Genomic DNA, 18,445 nt, shown 5'->3' on the forward strand with positions numbered 1-18,445 from the left:
TTAAGCCTCAAACGACCACGAAAGCGCAATGTTTTATTCTTTCCCTTTGTCGCATAATGGCAAGTACTCATTACTTCTGGGCATCTACCAGACATTCGATATTTTATTCGCACTGTTGTACAATATTATCCACAATTGCAGAAATTTAGACTTATTTTTCGACCAGCATTTCTGTACGCCACAACAATTTAGCAAGCTTTGGTAAACTGCTGCTCACTACCTGAGTTGTTCAATAAAAGCCATCTTTATGGGTGTCTGCGGTTCTAGCACTATTTTTTGTTTCGCAGCATAAACTGTATCTCTTGGTTTTTAAGTGATCTTCCGTAAAACACCCAGTGTTGTGCTGGCAGTGAAACCCTCGTAAACGTTCACCGGACCAAGATCATGTATTCCGCGCATGCGTGATGGTATTGGACACAAGGACGTAGCGCGGCGCCATCTCGCGGCAGCCCCTGAGGGAGATAACGAGTGTTGAACTCCAGCTATGCCATCGTTTCCTATGCAGTTTAGAAGCGCGCTAATGCTGTATTCACATATTTATTTGCTTAGGTTTGGGCATTTCTAAGCTTATTTAAGGTATTTGGACCACTCATTCAGGAAGACAGCACTTTATCAAGTCAGCTAGCTGCCGAAGCGTAGGCCCGGCCTATAAGTTTACTTGGACGAGCACGCGGACTCTCCAGTGTTGGTGTTGCCACTGTGGAAGGCACTCAAGCTCCCACACAACCAGTCAGCAGCAAGCTGCCAGTAAATCTTAATTACAAGAATTCTTTGCTACATGAAGCGGAGCTGCCAGGCACTTGACCGATGTTGACCGCCTTCAAATATCTGTGGAAGCGGTGGAATATCGGTTCATCGGCTCCCTTGAGCATAGTAGAACAGAAGAGTTAGATTGTGGGGACGACATGGTTTAATTTTATAGCAAGTGCAAAAAAGTACTTCCCACGTTGCGAATTCTTGCGCACTGACTACCGTCATTGATAATCATGGTACGGGCGAGCATATTTGTTTTCCTCGCACCGAGTAGCTTTGCTGACGCATACTTCAGCATATCGCAACATGTAATGTTCGATTTCCCATTTATTCACGTACCCTGACATTTGAAATTACCTCAGCACTGCAGACGCTGCCTGAGACTACTAATCATGCATACCGCAACCCGTGGTTGCAGACTCTTTAGTTCACTTCAGTGAAACTTCCATGTAAACACCTTTTTTAAGAAAATTTTACCTGACTTTCGCACGATCCTTCTTCGTTCTAGCAGCGTACTGCTCCGTGAAGGCAGCATCTTTTCTATCTTGCCAGTAATACGTCTTAGTTAGCTACACAAGTGAAAAGCTCAAATTAGAACGCGCGCGCATTTACTTCGGCCGCTACTCTCCATGAACGAAATCTTATTCCCTGTAATATCTGTAGCACATAAGCTGCTAGTCATAATCAGCGAGTGCTTGCCAAATGCGCTCCATCCCGATCTTATTCCTCTTGTTATTTTCTTTTCATGGTTCGGATCTGCGGTTACTACCTGTCCTAAGTAGACATATTCGCCTTCTACTTCCAGTGCTTCGCTACCTAACGTAAACTGCTGTTCCTTCCCGAGGCTGTCGATTATTACCTTAGTCTTCTTCAAATTGATTTTCAAGCCTACGTTTCTACTTTCCAGCCTAGGTCATCAATCATTCTTTTCACTTCATCTCCTGAGTTACTTAGCAAGGCAATGTCATCAGCAAATCGCAGATTACTGAGGTGTTCTCCATTTACCCTTATACCTAACTGCTCCCATTCCAAGTCTCTGAATACTTCGTCTAAGCAAGCTGTGAATAGCACTAGGGAGATCATGTCTCCTTGTCTAACACATTTCTTTATGGGAATTTCGTTACTTCCTTTATGCAGAACTATGGTTGCTGTGCAACCACTATATATATCTTCCAGCACTTTCACGTCTGGCTCGTCGACCCCATGATTTCGCAATGCCTGCATCACCGCAGGGGTTTCTACTGAGTCAAATGCTTTTTCGAAATCAATGAATGCTATGTATAAGGCTGGTTATATTCCGAGAATTTTTTTATCCACTGGTTGATGGTATGGATATGATCGATAGTAGAGCACCGTTTCCAAAAACCTGCTTGATCCTTTGCTTGATTGCAGTCTAAGGTTGTCCTGATTCAATTAGCGATTACCTTAGTAAATACCTTATACGTAACAGACAGAGGGCTGATTGGTCTGAAATTTTAGGGTCCTTAGCGTCCCCTTTCATATGATTGCGGATAATGTTGGCATTCTTCCATGGTTCCGGTACCGTCGATGACACCAGAAACTGCGTATACAGGGTGGCCAGTTTTTCTAGCCCGATATCCCCCCCGTCCTTCAACAAATCTGTAGTTATCTGATCCTCTCCAGCTGAATTCCCCCTTTTCATAGTTTCTAATGCTTTCTTGACCTCGTCCTTCGTCACTGGTGGAACGTCTGACTGTTTTTCCCTACCGTCAATCTCATTACGGTCCTGACTACCTTGGCTACTGTAGAGATCTGTACAGAACTCCTCGGCTACTTTGCTATCTTGTCCATATTCATGATGGCGTTGCCCGCCTTGTCCCTTAGCGCATACGTCTGGTTTTTGCCTATGCCCAATTTCTTTACCGCTATAAGACTTCCCCCGTTCTTTACAGCATGGTCAATTTTCTCCATGTTATACTTCCTTATATTGGCCATCTTGCGCTTATTAATTAGCTTCGATATCTCGGCCAGTTCTATCTGATCTGTTTCATTGGAAGCTTTTATACCCTGGCGGTTCTTAATCACATCTTTAGTCTCCTTAGACAGCTTACCGGTATCCTCTCTAACTATCCTCCTGCCTACTTCTATAGCGCACTCAGTAATAATATCTCTGAAATTATTGTTCATTGCTTCTAGGGTAATGTCGCCATCCTCGGTTAGAGCTGAATATCTATTCTGTAGCGAGATCCTGAACTCTTCTGCCCTCCCTCCCCCTTTCACCGCTAATTCATTGATGGTCTTCTTTCTTACTAATATATTGCGTTCCTTTTTCAGATTTACACTAATTCGGGACCTCACCATCCTGTGGTCACTGCATCGCACTTTCCCGATTACCTCTGCATTTTGCATAACGGTGGGGGTAGCACACATTATGAAGTCAATCTCATTTTTAGTCTCCCCGTTAGGGTTTTTTCGTGTCCATTTTCGGTTCTTCCGTTTGCTGAAAAAGATATTCGTGATTCTTAAGTTATTGCGCCCTGCATACTCAACTAGTTAATCCTCTCTGCTATTGAGCCAATGCTATAGTCACCAACTGCCTGGTCTCCTGCCTGCTTTTTCCCTACTTTGGCATTGCGGTCGCCCATTAGTACAGTATACTGTGTCTTTACTTTTCGCATTGCCAATTCTACATCTTCGTAGAAGCTTTCAACTGCCTGGTCATCATAACTATATGTAGGTGCACAGGCCTGTACAACCTTCAATTTGTACCCCTTATTAAGCCTAATTACAATGCCTGCCACCCTCTCATTAATACTATAGAATTCATCTATATTACTCGCTATATACTTATTGACAAGGAAACCTACTCCTAGTTTTTAGATTTCTTGCTGGCTCATGTTTTAACTGTTATTTAAGCTCTAGTAAATAATATATTGGACGAACCAAGTGTCTGCGACCAGTAAAAAAAAAACAATTTGCGTTAACATTTCGGCTCCTAAAATGGGGCCTTGTTCTCAAATCTATCAGTAGATGTGTAGTTTGTATTACTTTGGCTTTAGCAGTTTTAAGTCAGCAGTGTAGTATTTTCTGAGTGGTACATCTGTTTCTGTATTGTTGCTGGACTCTTATGGTACTAATGTTAAATTTCTTTCCTTTACCGTATATTCATTCGTTAAACGCTGTCAATGATGGCTCTCAGCTACCCACACATTGCGCATACAATTAAGCCTGAAAAAAGGACGAAATCCCAGTCTTTTAACCCTTCCGTCCGTGGCATTATAACGTGTAAGCTACTCATTACTTCTGGGCACCTACCAGGCATTCGCTATTTTATTCGTACTGTTGCATAAATGTATCTACCGTTTCCGGAATTTACAGATATCTTTCGAGCAGCCTGTATATACGCCGCATGATTATGAGTGCTTACAAGCTTTGTAAACTTCTTCTCTCCTTTCGACTTTTTCAAATAAAAGCCATCTTTATATGCGCCTCCGGTTCTAGCACTATCTTTTTCCAGCGTGAAGTGCATGTATTAGTCCTTCGGCGATCGTCCTAAAAACCCAGCTAAGTGCTAGCAGTGAACCCTCCTAAGCTTTCACCGGAGCACGATCTTGTGATCTGCGCATGCGCGATGGTATAGTGCATTCGCCAGAGAGCAACCTTTTGTTCTGCCCATGCGCGACGGTATCCACTTCTCCTACAGCACTGGCACCGGAAGCGCATTCTCGCTTTACAATGTGAAGCCGCATCTGCTACGCTTTAAGGGGTCCTCATGGGACAAGCAAGAGAGCCATGAAATGACGCCATACCAAGAATAGAAACCCTACTATCCTCGCTCTAACTTTTCTTCTACAGTACGACATGATTCTACTTGACTGACAGAAAGCAAAAATTGGCAGTGGCTTAACTCGGCTAATCCAGCCTATACAAAGCGAAATCTGTAGTATAGTTGATGAGACCGAATCGTTCCACTGTTTTTGTTCTTCTATACTCCATTTCATACATCAAGTGCAACACTACCAAAGCTACAGCTCTTGTTTGCGCTCTCCGCATCCGCGATAAAAAATAGTGCCTGCTCTTGACGAGAGAAAATAATAGTGGCTTTGTCTGCAAGCTTAATACATTTTACATTTGCCATCAACTTCATAAAAAGCACTTTTAGGGAGAAAAGGTCGGATTCGGCTAATTTGTATGTTTTTTTATGCCGTTTTTGTTCGTGCCGCGTTTTGCTGCCCCGCAACCTTGCCAGCGGTGCCACCAGATGGCGCTGGCTGTGCCCTCCGCGCAGCGCATCTCTTTTTGAGAAAATGGTTCTTTGGTGTGCATTTTTTATATAAGATCCGCTCTGTGAATATGTCTAAGCATGCGAAGCATGTTATTGTAAACTTGTATGCTCGGAATAGAGCCCATTTAGGCAGGAACCACTCGACTACGGAACGAGCGCGTAGTGATACGCCTCCTGTTTTTTTTCTTGCGGACTACTTGCGTAGCTTTCGCTGCGTTGCACCTGATGTATGAAACGGAGTATAGTGCCTTCTCCGCCGCCTTGCGTTGCTATTTTGCAAGCCTTTCTTAGCACTCTTCAAGAGTTTGCGGCGCTCGTTTAGCTCTCTGAGCTTTCTTCCAAAGTTCTGCCTCTTCGCGGCGAGCGATGCCGGCAGGATTAGCAGATTCGGCTTGTAGGCGAGCGTATACAGTGAGCTCTAGAGCGGCTTCTCAAGGGCTTATATCCCCCGCAGCGGAGCAGCAGCTGAAGAGCACCACGCATGCGCATAGCTAATTATTGAAGTCACGCAGTGCGAAGACCGCCAATATGATTAGGTACGAATGAAGTTCGCCTAGTATCTGAAGAAGCTGGTGTGTGAGGTAGAAGTAGAAGCGAAGCAGCACCCCAAGAAAGTGGTACCGCCCGCTTTGTGCACCACACGCAAAAAGAAGCAACTAGGCCGCCCGCCACTATGAATGGGGCTGAAGGTCGGCTGATGGTCAAATTACGCGAAACACTCTGCAGCAGCCCAGTTGCTTCAAAAAAAGCTTCAAGCGGACCCTTCTTTCAGCAACCATACTAACGCGTTTCGGAGCACACCTTTTTCTCCACCTCGGGCCTGCTCCTCCAGAGGGGCAGTGGCAGGGGTATGACGCGACACCTGTATTGACGGCCGGAAAGAAGCGGCAGTCGGTCGCACCCAAGGCTTTGAATACCTCAGCCATGCCTGTATCCTGAGGTATTTTGCAGCCGTGAGGCTTATCTCTACCAATTTTGTATTTAGGTAATAATTTATGCCCTGCAATTCTTTTCTCTAGTTATTCAGCAGTAAACTTTCATCTGCATAAAAGATGTTACCAAGATTTTCTCCGCAGCTTTAGCCCCATTGTTCAATTTCTATTTCATTCAATACATTGACGAGTTATCATGAACAGAACGTTCGTTATTTTTCCTTATAAATTTAGATCTTGCCACTTTTTCACTATAGCGTATAGGACTGATTTAGCCGAAACGCCGTTGTCCGTAACGCAGAATTGAAACTAGTAGCCCATTAACTTGTCCAAAAATATGCACTTTAACAAAATGAGCTAGCCATTTTTGGTGTTCAAAGCCAGGCCCTTTGAGTAGGGTGAGTGCGTTGTGCCGAGTAAGTTTTACTAATCTTTACTCATGATATCTGCTGATGTTAATAATTTTTATTCTTCGTTATTTAAAGAAAGATTGCTCACAATTCACAGAATAAAAAGCGCTGTTAAAGTGCGACCACGGCCACTCTTAAAGAAAAAATCAGGCGCCGTCCTAGGTTTTTCTTCTGCTCTCATGCCCTTACGTCAACGCTATGCTTTTAAGGGACCGATTTTTCATCCCGTTATGCTAACATCAACCACAGCTCGACCTGCAATATCTCTGGTATCGCTGAATGTTAGGTCTCCTGGAAGGTGGCTATACATGGATACAACCTTCAGAGTCCTTAACCGTGCAAACCATTTCGTATGGCCGTGCTGTCATGCCTAACCCGAGCGAACTTTTTGTATTTGCGTCAATGTTTGCCCTATTACCTCACTGTTTCTGGGTTCGTCTATTATCCGCACCGGAATCTCTCAGATTAAGTAACAGAATACAAGTGAACCCATTTCTCCATTTCTAAAAAAAAGAACATTTCACATTCCATATTTTCTGGATTCTAAGGCGCAGCAGCCTTTGATCGAAACGATTGAAGGCTCGTTGCACCCTTTTCTGCATTGTCTGTAAAATATAACCTCTACACTCTCAAGTAGCATGAACAATTGCACTCACACGTTTGGCGCCTCCACTCTATGCCGTTGACTCCGTCTCATTACATTGCGCCGCAGTAGGGTTCAGAGAGAAACTGAAACGCTGAGGTTTCTTTACCTTGCCCCCGTTCGGCACTTTACTGTCTCCTGTTCGTCTCCTTTCTTCATATGACTCTTTCCCGCTTTAATATGCTCTTCCCTGCTAGCCTATAGTTAGGAATTATTAAGTAGCATGAGATTACAGCTGGAATGGAGTTTTCGAGTTGTATTGCAATGTCCGAGTTCGCGGAATTACAGTTTCGTCCACTGTTAGCTTGCGCACAGTGATAGCATTGATAGCTCCATTGCACCAAACGCGGCCGCATATCCAAGTGAGGAAAGCAGAGAGAGGCCTCGGTTAGATACTTCGTATTGCCAGACGGACGCAATGACACTTTAGAGAGGGTGATGATATTCAATCTGGTAGTAAACGACCATATATATATATAAATATATATATATATATATATATATATATATATATATATATATATATATATATATATATATATATATATATATCTTGTAAAGGAGAAGAAGAAACAACGCTGCGGCATCGCCATCACCATCGCTGGTCTCCGGCGCCCATCGCTCTCGCGCTGAAGCTGTGCCCTGCGGCTGGTATTCCGATCCTGCTGTGCCCGAATTACTGCCAGCGCTAGACGTTCCAACCAACCATTAAATCCACATTTCACTTGGTGGAGGTCAATCTGAGGTTCCCTGTAACCATCTCGCCCTGGAACTTCGCAGCAGAACATTGACTACCCCAATGACGGAGCCGACTTCATTGCACCTGCCTCCGCCCGTCACCTGCACAGGTGCGCTTCGTCAACGGGACCCCGCTACCTTCAGTGGAAGCAGCGATGACGACGTCAACGATTGGCTAACCACTTACGAACGGGTCAGCCGTCACAATAACTGGGACAACAATCGTAAGCTCAATAATGTCATTTTTTACTTGAGCGACGTCGCTAATCTGTGGTTTCGAAACCACGAGTCGGACTTTGCCACCTGGGCGAATTTCAAGACGAAATTTTCTGATGTCTTTGGCCGCCCCGCCGTCCGAAAACTCCGCGCGGAACAGCGTCTTCGGTCGCGACTGCAGCTGTCTGGTGAAACGTTCACCATTTGCATTGAGGACATTGTTGATATGTGTCGTTGCGTTGACCCGACCATGACCGAGGCCATTAAAATACGTCATATCCTCACAGGAATTGATGACGGCGCTTTCCACATGCTCATCGCGAAAGGCCCCACTACGGTCAAGGAAATCTATGACCTCTGTCAAAGCTACGACGAGCTCCGGAAGGAGCGTGTTTTGATTCGCCAGCCTCATACATCACTTGCTGGACTAGCCGCGGAGAGGGAGTCATCTAGCCTCTCTGAAGACATCAAGGCTTTTGTACGCCAGGAAGTCGCGCGACAACTGTCCCTGCAGCTATATGTTAAGGAGTCGTCAACAACTGGCCTTGTTCCGGAGCTTCGCCATGCAATCCAGCAGCATGTATCTGAAGTCCTCCCTAATCCTGTTCCTCAATCGGCTCCGGTCGCACCTTCAATGCCGTTCTCCACGCCCACAGTTTCATCGTCCGGCGTTGCGCCACTGAGCTACGCTCCAGCATTCGCGCCGGCTCCTCCTCAAGTATTGCGTCGCACGTATGCCGAAGTCACTTCAAGTCCACCGCCTGAGCCAGCATATGCCTATGCTTCGCCCCCCATGCGGTCCGCACCAACAGCTTTTGCTCCCCCCTTGCTTCTGACACGATCTCCATGGCGCACTTCATACAACAGGCCTATTTGCTACCACTGCGGCATCCCTGGGCACACTACACGCTACTGCAGGCGCCGAATAAATATGACCTTTGCTGCACGGCCTGCGCCACCCTATTTGGCCCCCCAGTACCCAGTCCCATCGGGTCCTCCAACGGCACCCCCTGATCCTCCGGACTTCCTCCCTCGTCGTTCGCAATCACCACGCCGCCGCTCCATTTCGCCAATGCGCCGACGACCCGCTACCCAGCCGGAAAACTAACCGCCGCAGTTCGCGAGACACGAACTGCGTATTCGACAGAATTTCCAAGTCCTCGTCTTAATCCCGCGAATGTTATTCCTGTCATCGTTGAACGTGTTCATACTCTTGCGCTCGTCGACACCGGTGCCGCTGTATCAGTTATCAGCCAAGACCTCTGCCGCTCCATCCGAAAGGTGACTACGCCTCTCGAGGGACTATCGCTTCGTACCGCATCCGCTCACAGTATACAGCCGACAGCTATCTGCACTGCCCGCGTCGTCATTGCTGCAGCCTTGTACATCATCGAATTCGTCGTTCTCCCCACATGTTCTCATGACGTCATTCTCGGCTGGGATTTCCTGTCCCAGCATCATGCTATCATTGACTGCGCCAGTCCTCAAGCAGAGCTCATTCAATCGAGTGATGCACCGTCTGATTCCCTGCTCCACGAGCCGTGTCCTCGTTTTGCGACCAAACTCCTCGTAGCACATGACACAACCATCCCACCCGTTAGCGCTGTTCTGGTTCCCCTCACTGCCTCTTTAGCACCGCCGCGACAGTCCTCTTTGTGCCCTCTAACGTTGTCTGCCGCAGACGCCACTTACCGCTGCCGTTTGCCGTCCTTGACATGAAAAACGGCGCTAGCACACTTCTGGTAACCAATCCTCTTCCGTCACCCGCTATGTTGATCGAAGGGGAGTGCCTCGGCCGCGTCGAGCCCGTGGACCTTCTGTTCGCCTTTGATGATGTGTCATTCCCTGTTTGCCAAGTTGACGCCTTGACTCCAACTCGTGTGGCTTCAGATCCGCTACAGCGGGACCTTTTTGACCATTCTGTGGACAGATCTCTAGAACCGCGCCACTGCGAGCAACTTCTCGACCTTCTACACCAATTCCGCACCTCCTTCGACATTCCGCAATCTTCCTTGGGCCGCACGACGACCGTTTCCCACCTAATCGACACTGGCGCTCACCCACCTCTCCATCAGAGGCCGTATCGGGTGTCCCCGACTGAGCGCCGTGTTATTGCCCAACAAGTCGATGACATGCTGCAACGCGGAGTAATTAGAGAATCCTGTAGCCCATGGTCGTCTCCTGTGGTCCTAGTTAAAAAGAAGGATGGCTCCGTACGATTTTGTGTTGATTATCGCCGCCTCAACAAAATCACTCGTCGTGATGTGTACCACCTCCCACGAATCGACGATGCCCTAGACTGCTTGCAAGGCGAAGATTCTTTTCCTCACTCGATTTACACTCCGGGTATTGGCAGGTGCCCATGGCAGAGGCGGATCGTCCTAAGACCGCCTTTATTACTCCAGACGGACTATACGAATTTAATGTTATGCCATTCGGACTCTGTAACGCCCCAGCCACATTTGAAAGAATGATGGACACTGTACTGCGCGGCCTGAAATGGAACATCTGTTTATGGTACCTTGATGATATCGTCGTCTTTTCAACAGACTTCCCGACCCACCTGACTCAACTTCGCCAGGTATTCACCTGCCTAACCCGCGCCGGTCTTCAACTAAACCTCAAAAAGTGCCGCTTCGGTGCCCGCCAGCTCCCAATACTCGGACATGTTGTGTGTAAAGATGGAGTTCTGCCTGATCCTGAGAAGCTGCGCGCCGTCGCTGACTTTCCGAAACCGACCACTTTGAAACAACTGCGAAGCTTCGTGGGCCTTTGCTCGTACTTTCGTCGTTTTTTTCGCAATTTTGCGACCATCATAGCCCCCCTTACACAGCTCTTGAAAGGCGCCCCTAACCTCCCCTCTTGGTCGCCAGCCTGCGATGATGCATTCGCGACGCTGCGCAATGTTCTGACGTCACCGCCAATCCTTCGCCATTACGACCCTACTGCACCTACAGAACTTCACACCGATGCCAGTGGTGTCGGCCTCGGCGCCGTCCTCGCCCAGCGCAAGCCTGGCTTCTCCGAATACGCTGTCGCCTACGCAAGCCGTGCTCTTACCAAAGCCGAGACCAACTACTCCGTTACCGAAAAGGATGCTTAGCAATCGTGTGGGCTATAACGAAGTTCCGCCCTTACTTATATGGCCACTCCTTCGAGGTAGTTACAGATCATCACGCTCTCTGCTGGCTCGCGTCTCTCAAGGATCCGTCTGGCCGTCTCGGGCGCTGGGCTCTCAGGCTTCAGGAATACGACATCCGTGTAGTGTACCGCTCTGGCCGCAAGCACTCTGACGCTGACGCTCCTTCTCGGTCACCGGTGTGCTCGCCTAACTCATCGTCCCCTCCTCAAGCATCCTTGTCAGCACTCACCATTGAGGATATGCCTTTCGAACAACGACAAAATTCTTGGGTTTCTAAACTGCTAGATATCCTTGGCACTACTTCCGCGGCTACGCATCCTCGGGCACTCCGCCGACAGGCCTCCCATTTCGCCATTCAGGACGGCCTTCTCTACCGAAGGAACTACAACTCAGACGGCAGAACGTGGCTTCTTGTCATTCCGCGCCACCTCCGCTCTGAGCTTTGTGCCCACCATCACAGTGACCCGCAAAGCACTCATGCCGGCGTCTTCAAAACCTATGATCGAATTCGTCAAAGGTACTACTGGCGGGGAATGTACAATTTCGTACGTCGCTAAATTCGCTCTTGTACCGCCTGTCAACAACGCAAGATTTCTCGCCACCCTGCTGGCCCATTCAGCCTTTATCGTGTCCAGCTCGCCCGTTTGATCGCGTGGGAATTGACCTTTATGGTCCGCTACCATGCAGTGCCGCTGGTAATCGATGGGTCATCGTCGCCGTCGACCACCTGACCCGTTACGCCGAGACTGCTGCACTTCCCGCGGCGACAGCCCGAGAGGTAGCCCATTTTTTTCTGCACCACTTCATTCTTCGACACGGCGCCCCCCGCGAGCTACTGAGTGATAGAGGTCGTGTCTTTCTTTCCGAAGTAGTCCAAGAGCTCCTGTTGTCTTGCAAATCGATACATCGGGCTACAACCGCGTACCACCCGCAAACCAACGGCCTCAAGGAGCGTTTCAACCGTACGCTTGGAGACATGCTCGCAATGTATGTTACATCTGAATCTGGGAGCTCCAACTGGGACCAGGTACTGCCATTCGTAACATTCGCGTACAACACTGCCACCCAAGCAACAACTGGTTTTTCGCCCTTCTTTCTCTTATACGGCCGTGAACCATCTTGTACTCTGGACACAATTTTGCCATACCATCCAGATGCCTCTGAGTACAGTGCTTTGTCCAATATTGTACAGAAGGCTGAGGAATGCCGTCAGCTGGCTCGCACGATTACCTCCAACACTCAAGGCTATCGCAAAGATCAGCATGATAGCGATACCCCTGCTCCGACGTTCCTGGCCGACAGCTTCGTTTGGTTATGCGTTCCTGCCACCAGCAAACTAGAAACGAAATACCACGAACCTTATCGCGTCTTGGAACGCAAATCCCCTGTAAACTACATCATCGAGCCAGTCACCCCTTCTTCCGACCACCGCCGCCGCGGCCGTGAGGTTGTCCATGTTAGCCGCCTCACGCCCTATTACAACCCTCTGGTTGTCTCTTCTCCGTGAGTCGCCAGGATGGCGACTTCTTCACGCGGGGGCAATGTAAAGAAGATGAAGAAGAAACAACGCTGCGGCATCGCCATCACCATCGCTGGTCTCCGGCGCCCATCGCTCTCGCGCTGAAGCTATGCCCTGCGGCTGGTATTCCGATCCTGCTGTGCCCGAATTACTGCCAGCGCTAGCCGTTCCAGCCAACTATTAAGTCCACATTTCAATATATATATATATATATATATATATATATATATATAATAAGAAACAGCTCGCAGTACAAGCATTTGAACCCGATTACAGGCAATTGTGATTGAGCGATTTGGTGGAGTGTAACTATTGGTTCATGATAACTTATAATTAGTGACTTCGTCTTAGGCTTTACAGAAACACTACGTTGAAGTTGTTCTTGAACAGACCAAATCTTAAATTTCTGGCTGGTGACTCAATATTTTTTCAGGAAATATTTCTTTAATTTCTGATCTTTGACCTTTTTGCGCTTTAGGGACCAGGCTTTCCATTTGTGGTCTTAGCACCACACAACAAGTGATTGCTCAGTTAGGGCATAACATTTGCCACGGATGACCCGCCTATCCCAGGTAGTAACTGCAAAGTACACTGCGACATGGTTTTCGACCCGTTGACAGAGCGTCGACTTTACGGACGTGTTTAAGTATTCCGAATGAACATGGAAAAACCAAAACACTTGGATGGAGCTGCGCACACTTCGCGCCAACCTCTTCTGACGCCGCTGTCTTCTCTCTCTTGCGCGCGATGAATATGGGGAAGTTGGCCAGCGTAGTTGCTAGGCTCAAATACACCAGGATGCAAGGTATTCTTTAATAAGTTTTGTTGCCCCAGCAGAGAGCCTACCGGAGTGAACCACTGAACCTTAAGGATCTCCTCTTAAAACCTAAGTTACTTTCCTTAATCCATGCTTATAGGCACATTGAAGAGAACAGCAGGTAGGAGGACTGTGGATCCGAAATAGCCTTACATGCCTGGGGAACTGACTGCCACAGTAGATGATGAATTGTGATGTCCACGTCTCCTAAATAAAACAGGCAAATTTCCCCTCGAACAATACATGTACATGCCTTGACAGACAAAGGTTTCGTTTCTTGAGGAGTGTGCATAGCAAGATGCGGATGGAGTGAAGGTCCAGATGTTATATCCGTGTAGTTGTAGTATGCTGGCACGTATTGCAGTTGTAGCATCCCGGCATATGTTGCGCAGTTGAGGAGACCCAACCACAGCTTGCGAAATACACGGGTGCACTGTGGTGAGGGCAGCCCCCTAAGATTTCGCCTTGTCTAAATGTCCAAAGTACCATACATCGTCTACGCACAGCATGCGCCTCAAGTTTAAAGCGCAGGCGTCGCGTTACGATCCAGAGCGAAGCGTGCGAAACCGTAATCAAAACCAGCTACCGCCCGCTGTTTGCTGTGTCACGTGACGGCCAGTTTCCATTGAGACTTTTCATTATATTTTTTATAACCAGGCTTCAATCATGCCCGCGGCGTTTCGCGCTAGTTTCGGCTATAGCTGAGTTGTTTAGCCTCCATTGATGGACACTACCTAATCGCTGCGAAACCTAACTATTTTGCGCTTAGCGATGCAGGCCTGGTTAGTGTTTTATAGTCTTCCATACTCCTTGGTCCAAGAACCAAGACACAATAGATGGTAGTACAGCCGAGGCTGCAATATTTCTGCTTTTCACCTGAATGCATCTCTAGTTCGCTACGTTGCGGGTTGCGTCAATGTTATCATCAAATGGCAAATGCGACGACGTTTTCCTATATTTCAGTTAACAATCAACTTTTGTTGCAGTGCCGTCTCTACATTACAAAAGGCCATTTTTCAACACACCGGGAATAAGAACCTAAACTATCAATAATGAGAAATGCAAAACAGGTTTCAGCCAATCACTGACATCCCAACATGCCAGCTGAAGGCGTCTCGCATATAATAACAAGTTATTAGTGTCATTCTTGCTGTCTAAAATGATTGCAATAAGCGACCGTAGAGGTCGCTACTTCTCTGAAATAGTCAAAATTTGCCCTCAATTCACCCTGTAACATTCCGCACCTAATAAAGACGGCTATGCATCAAGTGACGTAAGGCGTCAAGTTTCCCCTAGAAATTATTTGCATTAGGGCGAGGAAATTGAAATTTTTGAACAACATTTCAGCTGCAACAGCCACCGCAACATTTGGCACAAGGAATCAGAGAACACTGAAGAATCCGCAGTCAAACTTTTCGCAAAATTCGAGACGCTGTGAAACACTCTTGTGTTGGCCAATAATATAAATCTTCACTGCCACTGGCTCATGAAGGCTAGCGTAGTGAAACCTCAAAAGACAAAGACGCTGTTCTTTATTAGAATTCAAAAAGAGAAGTAAAGAGTAAAACAAGCAAAGGGAGCGTTCATTTTAATTCGAATGCCAATCGGCTCAAATCCTGCATTTGAAACATTTGAGAATGCTTTTATATTTTTATTTATTTATAGATACTGCGATCCAATACAAATCATAACAGGGTGGGGAAAATGAAATACAGACATATAAACACCACTTCAAATTCATAACATTTGTAGGCACTTTTCAAATATTACTACACTATTCTGAGTAACAGTCTCGCTGTTAAGTTCATTCCATTCAGTAATTGTTCTAGGAAAAAAATAATATTTAAAGCAGTTATTTCGCGCTTTCAAGGGAGTTATTGTCGGATCGTGCCTTTGTCGCGTGTTATAACCTGAGGAGTAAATAAAATAATTAGAATTATTAATACTATAGTGACCTTTTATGAGCTGAAACAAAAACTTTAATCGACAGACACGATTGTGCTCACTAACTGGGGGTAATCCGCTGCGTTTCACGAGCTCACTGACAGATGCACGGCCGTATGAGTCAGACAAAAACCTAACTACCTTGTGCTGTATTCGCTCTAGTTTATGAATGTTGATTAATGTGAAAGGGTCCCAGATAATTTCGGAACATATTCTAAGAGCGGCCGGATGAGGGAATCGTATGCTAGTAGACGAACACTGGTGGGGGCAGACTTCAATGAACGCCTCAAAAAAAAAAAAGAGTTTGCGCATTGAATTTCCTGCAACAGTATCTATGTGTTATATCCAGGAAAGGTTGTTAGTAATCCGCAGGCCCAAATATTTATACTCTATTACCTCCATCAATGACATGTTGCTAGTGCCGTACACAAATTGAAGATGTTTTTTCTTATGTGTAATTATCATAAAAACTGTATTTTAAAAATTAACACACATCTGCCATTCATTTCACCACGCAATCACTTTCGCGAAATCATTATTTAGACACACTTGGTCATCAATTGAGGACACCTCTTTGTACAAAATACAATAGGCATGAATGTCCAATCATCGTGCTTTGTGAGCCAAGTTTACAAAATGCCATCCCACTTTTTCGTTACTAGGGGTTTCAATCCTCCTATCTCTCAGGAAACAGCAAGGTAATTGTTTGCAATCAACAGGAATTTACCTAAATCTATCTTTCCGTTAGCCTTCAAATCCGCATTCATTACGTTTTCCTGGCAGTGAAGGAGCGACCTCACTATTACACTTCTGTGTGCCTGTATATTTTCTACTCTCCAGTATAACACCGATAGACTCGTGCACTTGCTAGCTGTATCCGCTAGTCTTTGGACCTCTATTAATGATATGCATGCCCTGCTATGTCTCAGCGACGGCTCCTCAACGGGCATATATGAGCTGTATTGTAACAGCTTCATGTCCTTCTGCCTTTAGCTACACTGCTATTTCGTTAATGGGGTCGAATATCGCAAACCGACTCAGGCTATGAGAGACATCATAGTGGAGGGCTAGGAAATGACGACCATCTGAGGTTATTTAACGTGAACTTACATGCACAGCCCATAGGTGCCTTTCCCATTGCCTCCTAAAAAGCGGCCTCCGTGGCCGAGATTCTACCGGCACCCTTAGTCTCAGCATTCGAGCGCGCTAACCACTGCACCACCACAACGGAACATTCCTAATAAATACTGAAACACATGGGAGTAGTCACATTCTTACATCTATTATACCTGGCTTTTCTATGTGCCTTTGACAAACATTTGTAGCACAGTGGTATATTTTCAAAACTGATATGGAGGAAGCGTGTAAACAATCCTTTTTCACGCGTATTTTTACACGTACAAAGAGGCTAAGGTAAACGAGAAATGCCTCGCCTGCCCCACAACGCGAAAGCTCGTAGCTTTCAGTGCGGCGTTACGGCACCTCCGATCAATATGACAACAATCAAAAAGGCGCTACATGTGTAAACCGTCTCTCCTAGACATCACGAATGGAAGGCACATGTACAATAAAGTCTAGTGCAGAATTCATATTTCGTAAGCTGACTATTGAAGAAATTCTGTGAATCGCTGCATCTTTGAATGTTTCTTTCACTTGTTTTGAAATGTAGTACGTGTTTTTCACAGATCTGCTCAGCAACTTCAAGCATTAAAGCATCTCGCATTTCACCAAGAATGTAGGAAGGTCGAGGTGCCGAAGACATCTGCCCTAGGGTACCATGCCCAGGACCCACATCGACGCTACTCACTCGTCGCGAAGTTCCTAGCTGTATAAAATCACGAATTGATCCCCTGTTCATAGGAGAGCTATACACGCAAATCGGCTTGCAGAGGACCGCCATCACTAGAGCCTCATATTCCACATACACCACGCATGCCAGAAGCAGTCAAGATTCTCGACGCGCAATCATGGACGCATGCGACAAATGTTGGAGTGCTCGCGTACAGTTATGGCATGCTGCGAATCCAGTTCTCCAGTTTCGCAGCTTAACACTTGAAATTCACTGTCTCGTTATACATCATACGGACCAACATCCCTGGCAAGCTGCATTGTGTCACGGAACGATACTGGGAATAATTGCATGGTAGTGTGAGCGCTAGCAAAATAACCGGCTGTAATTCCAGAGTTATGACATCGAAATTCCTCTATAGACAGTGTGCTTGACTACGTTCAACACCAAAAGCACTTGTATAGTTTCACCGCTGAATTGTTCACTTCGGTGTAGAGGCGTATGAAACTGCAACTCACCAGCGTGATACAGACGCTCTGACATCTGCCGAGCTTGGTGGTCCCGTGTTCTGCTGACTATGGAGCTGTCAGTCCAAAACTCGCTCTTCACACAAACTGCGGCGCACCGACATCTTCAGATTTCATTTCCCATAGAGTCCCACTTTGTGCAGTACTGAACGCAACGCTCTTCAATCTTGCACTTGGCTTGCCTACTTACTACCACATTCAGTGCACTTCCCAATCTACACGGATGACATTGCATCTCGGCACAAGAAGATATGCGGCCACAAACACCAACAAGGATTTTAAAACTCGGCATGTATTATAATATCCCGATTCCGCCTCTCAATGCCCGGAGACTTCAACTAAAAAATGTTTCATTGTTGTCTTTATAGGCAATATCATGTCTCATTATTCTGTATATACAAATGGCATATCAATGCACTTCGAAAAGAAGTCATTGCTTCCTCATAACAATCATTCGTCGTTATGTACGCGGATACCACGTGTCTCGCGCATGAAAAGAGGCTCACAGCGATTGTTGATATCGCCTGAGTACTCAAAAAACATCGTGCGGAGCGCCAATGCGGTCGATGATGCATATCTATGCGTTTTCTTTTTTTTTTGGCGCAGTCTTTCTGTACTTGGAAACTTGAAGAAAAGAAACATACGATATCCACAACACTAAAGCCATCTAGACGCGCTTAGAATTGCCCAAGTGCGCCTTTACAGATGCACAAGTTCTCACCAATAAAGTAAAATTCAGGGAACAATTATATAACAGCTGGTGCACTGG

General features: G+C 46.5%; 1 protein-coding gene across 1 annotated transcript in view; it reads right to left on the reverse strand.

The window, feature by feature from the left end:
* Positions 1-18,003, reverse strand: part of LOC146189377 (uncharacterized) — a 52,466-nt gene extending 34,463 nt beyond the window's left edge. The window contains exon 1 of the mRNA XM_084604216.1: positions 17,668-18,003. Coding sequence (XP_084460342.1) covers positions 17,668-17,692 — 25 coding nt within the window. The 5' untranslated portion in view covers positions 17,693-18,003. The remainder of the gene's footprint in view (positions 1-17,667) is intronic.
* Positions 18,004-18,445: the final 442 nt, after the last annotated feature.

The sequence above is a fragment of the Amblyomma maculatum genome, chromosome 5 (genome assembly GCF_055883805.1).
Source record: "Amblyomma maculatum isolate TAMU_Amacu chromosome 5, ASM5588380v1, whole genome shotgun sequence".
Classification (NCBI taxonomy): Eukaryota; Metazoa; Arthropoda; class Arachnida; order Ixodida; family Ixodidae; genus Amblyomma; species Amblyomma maculatum.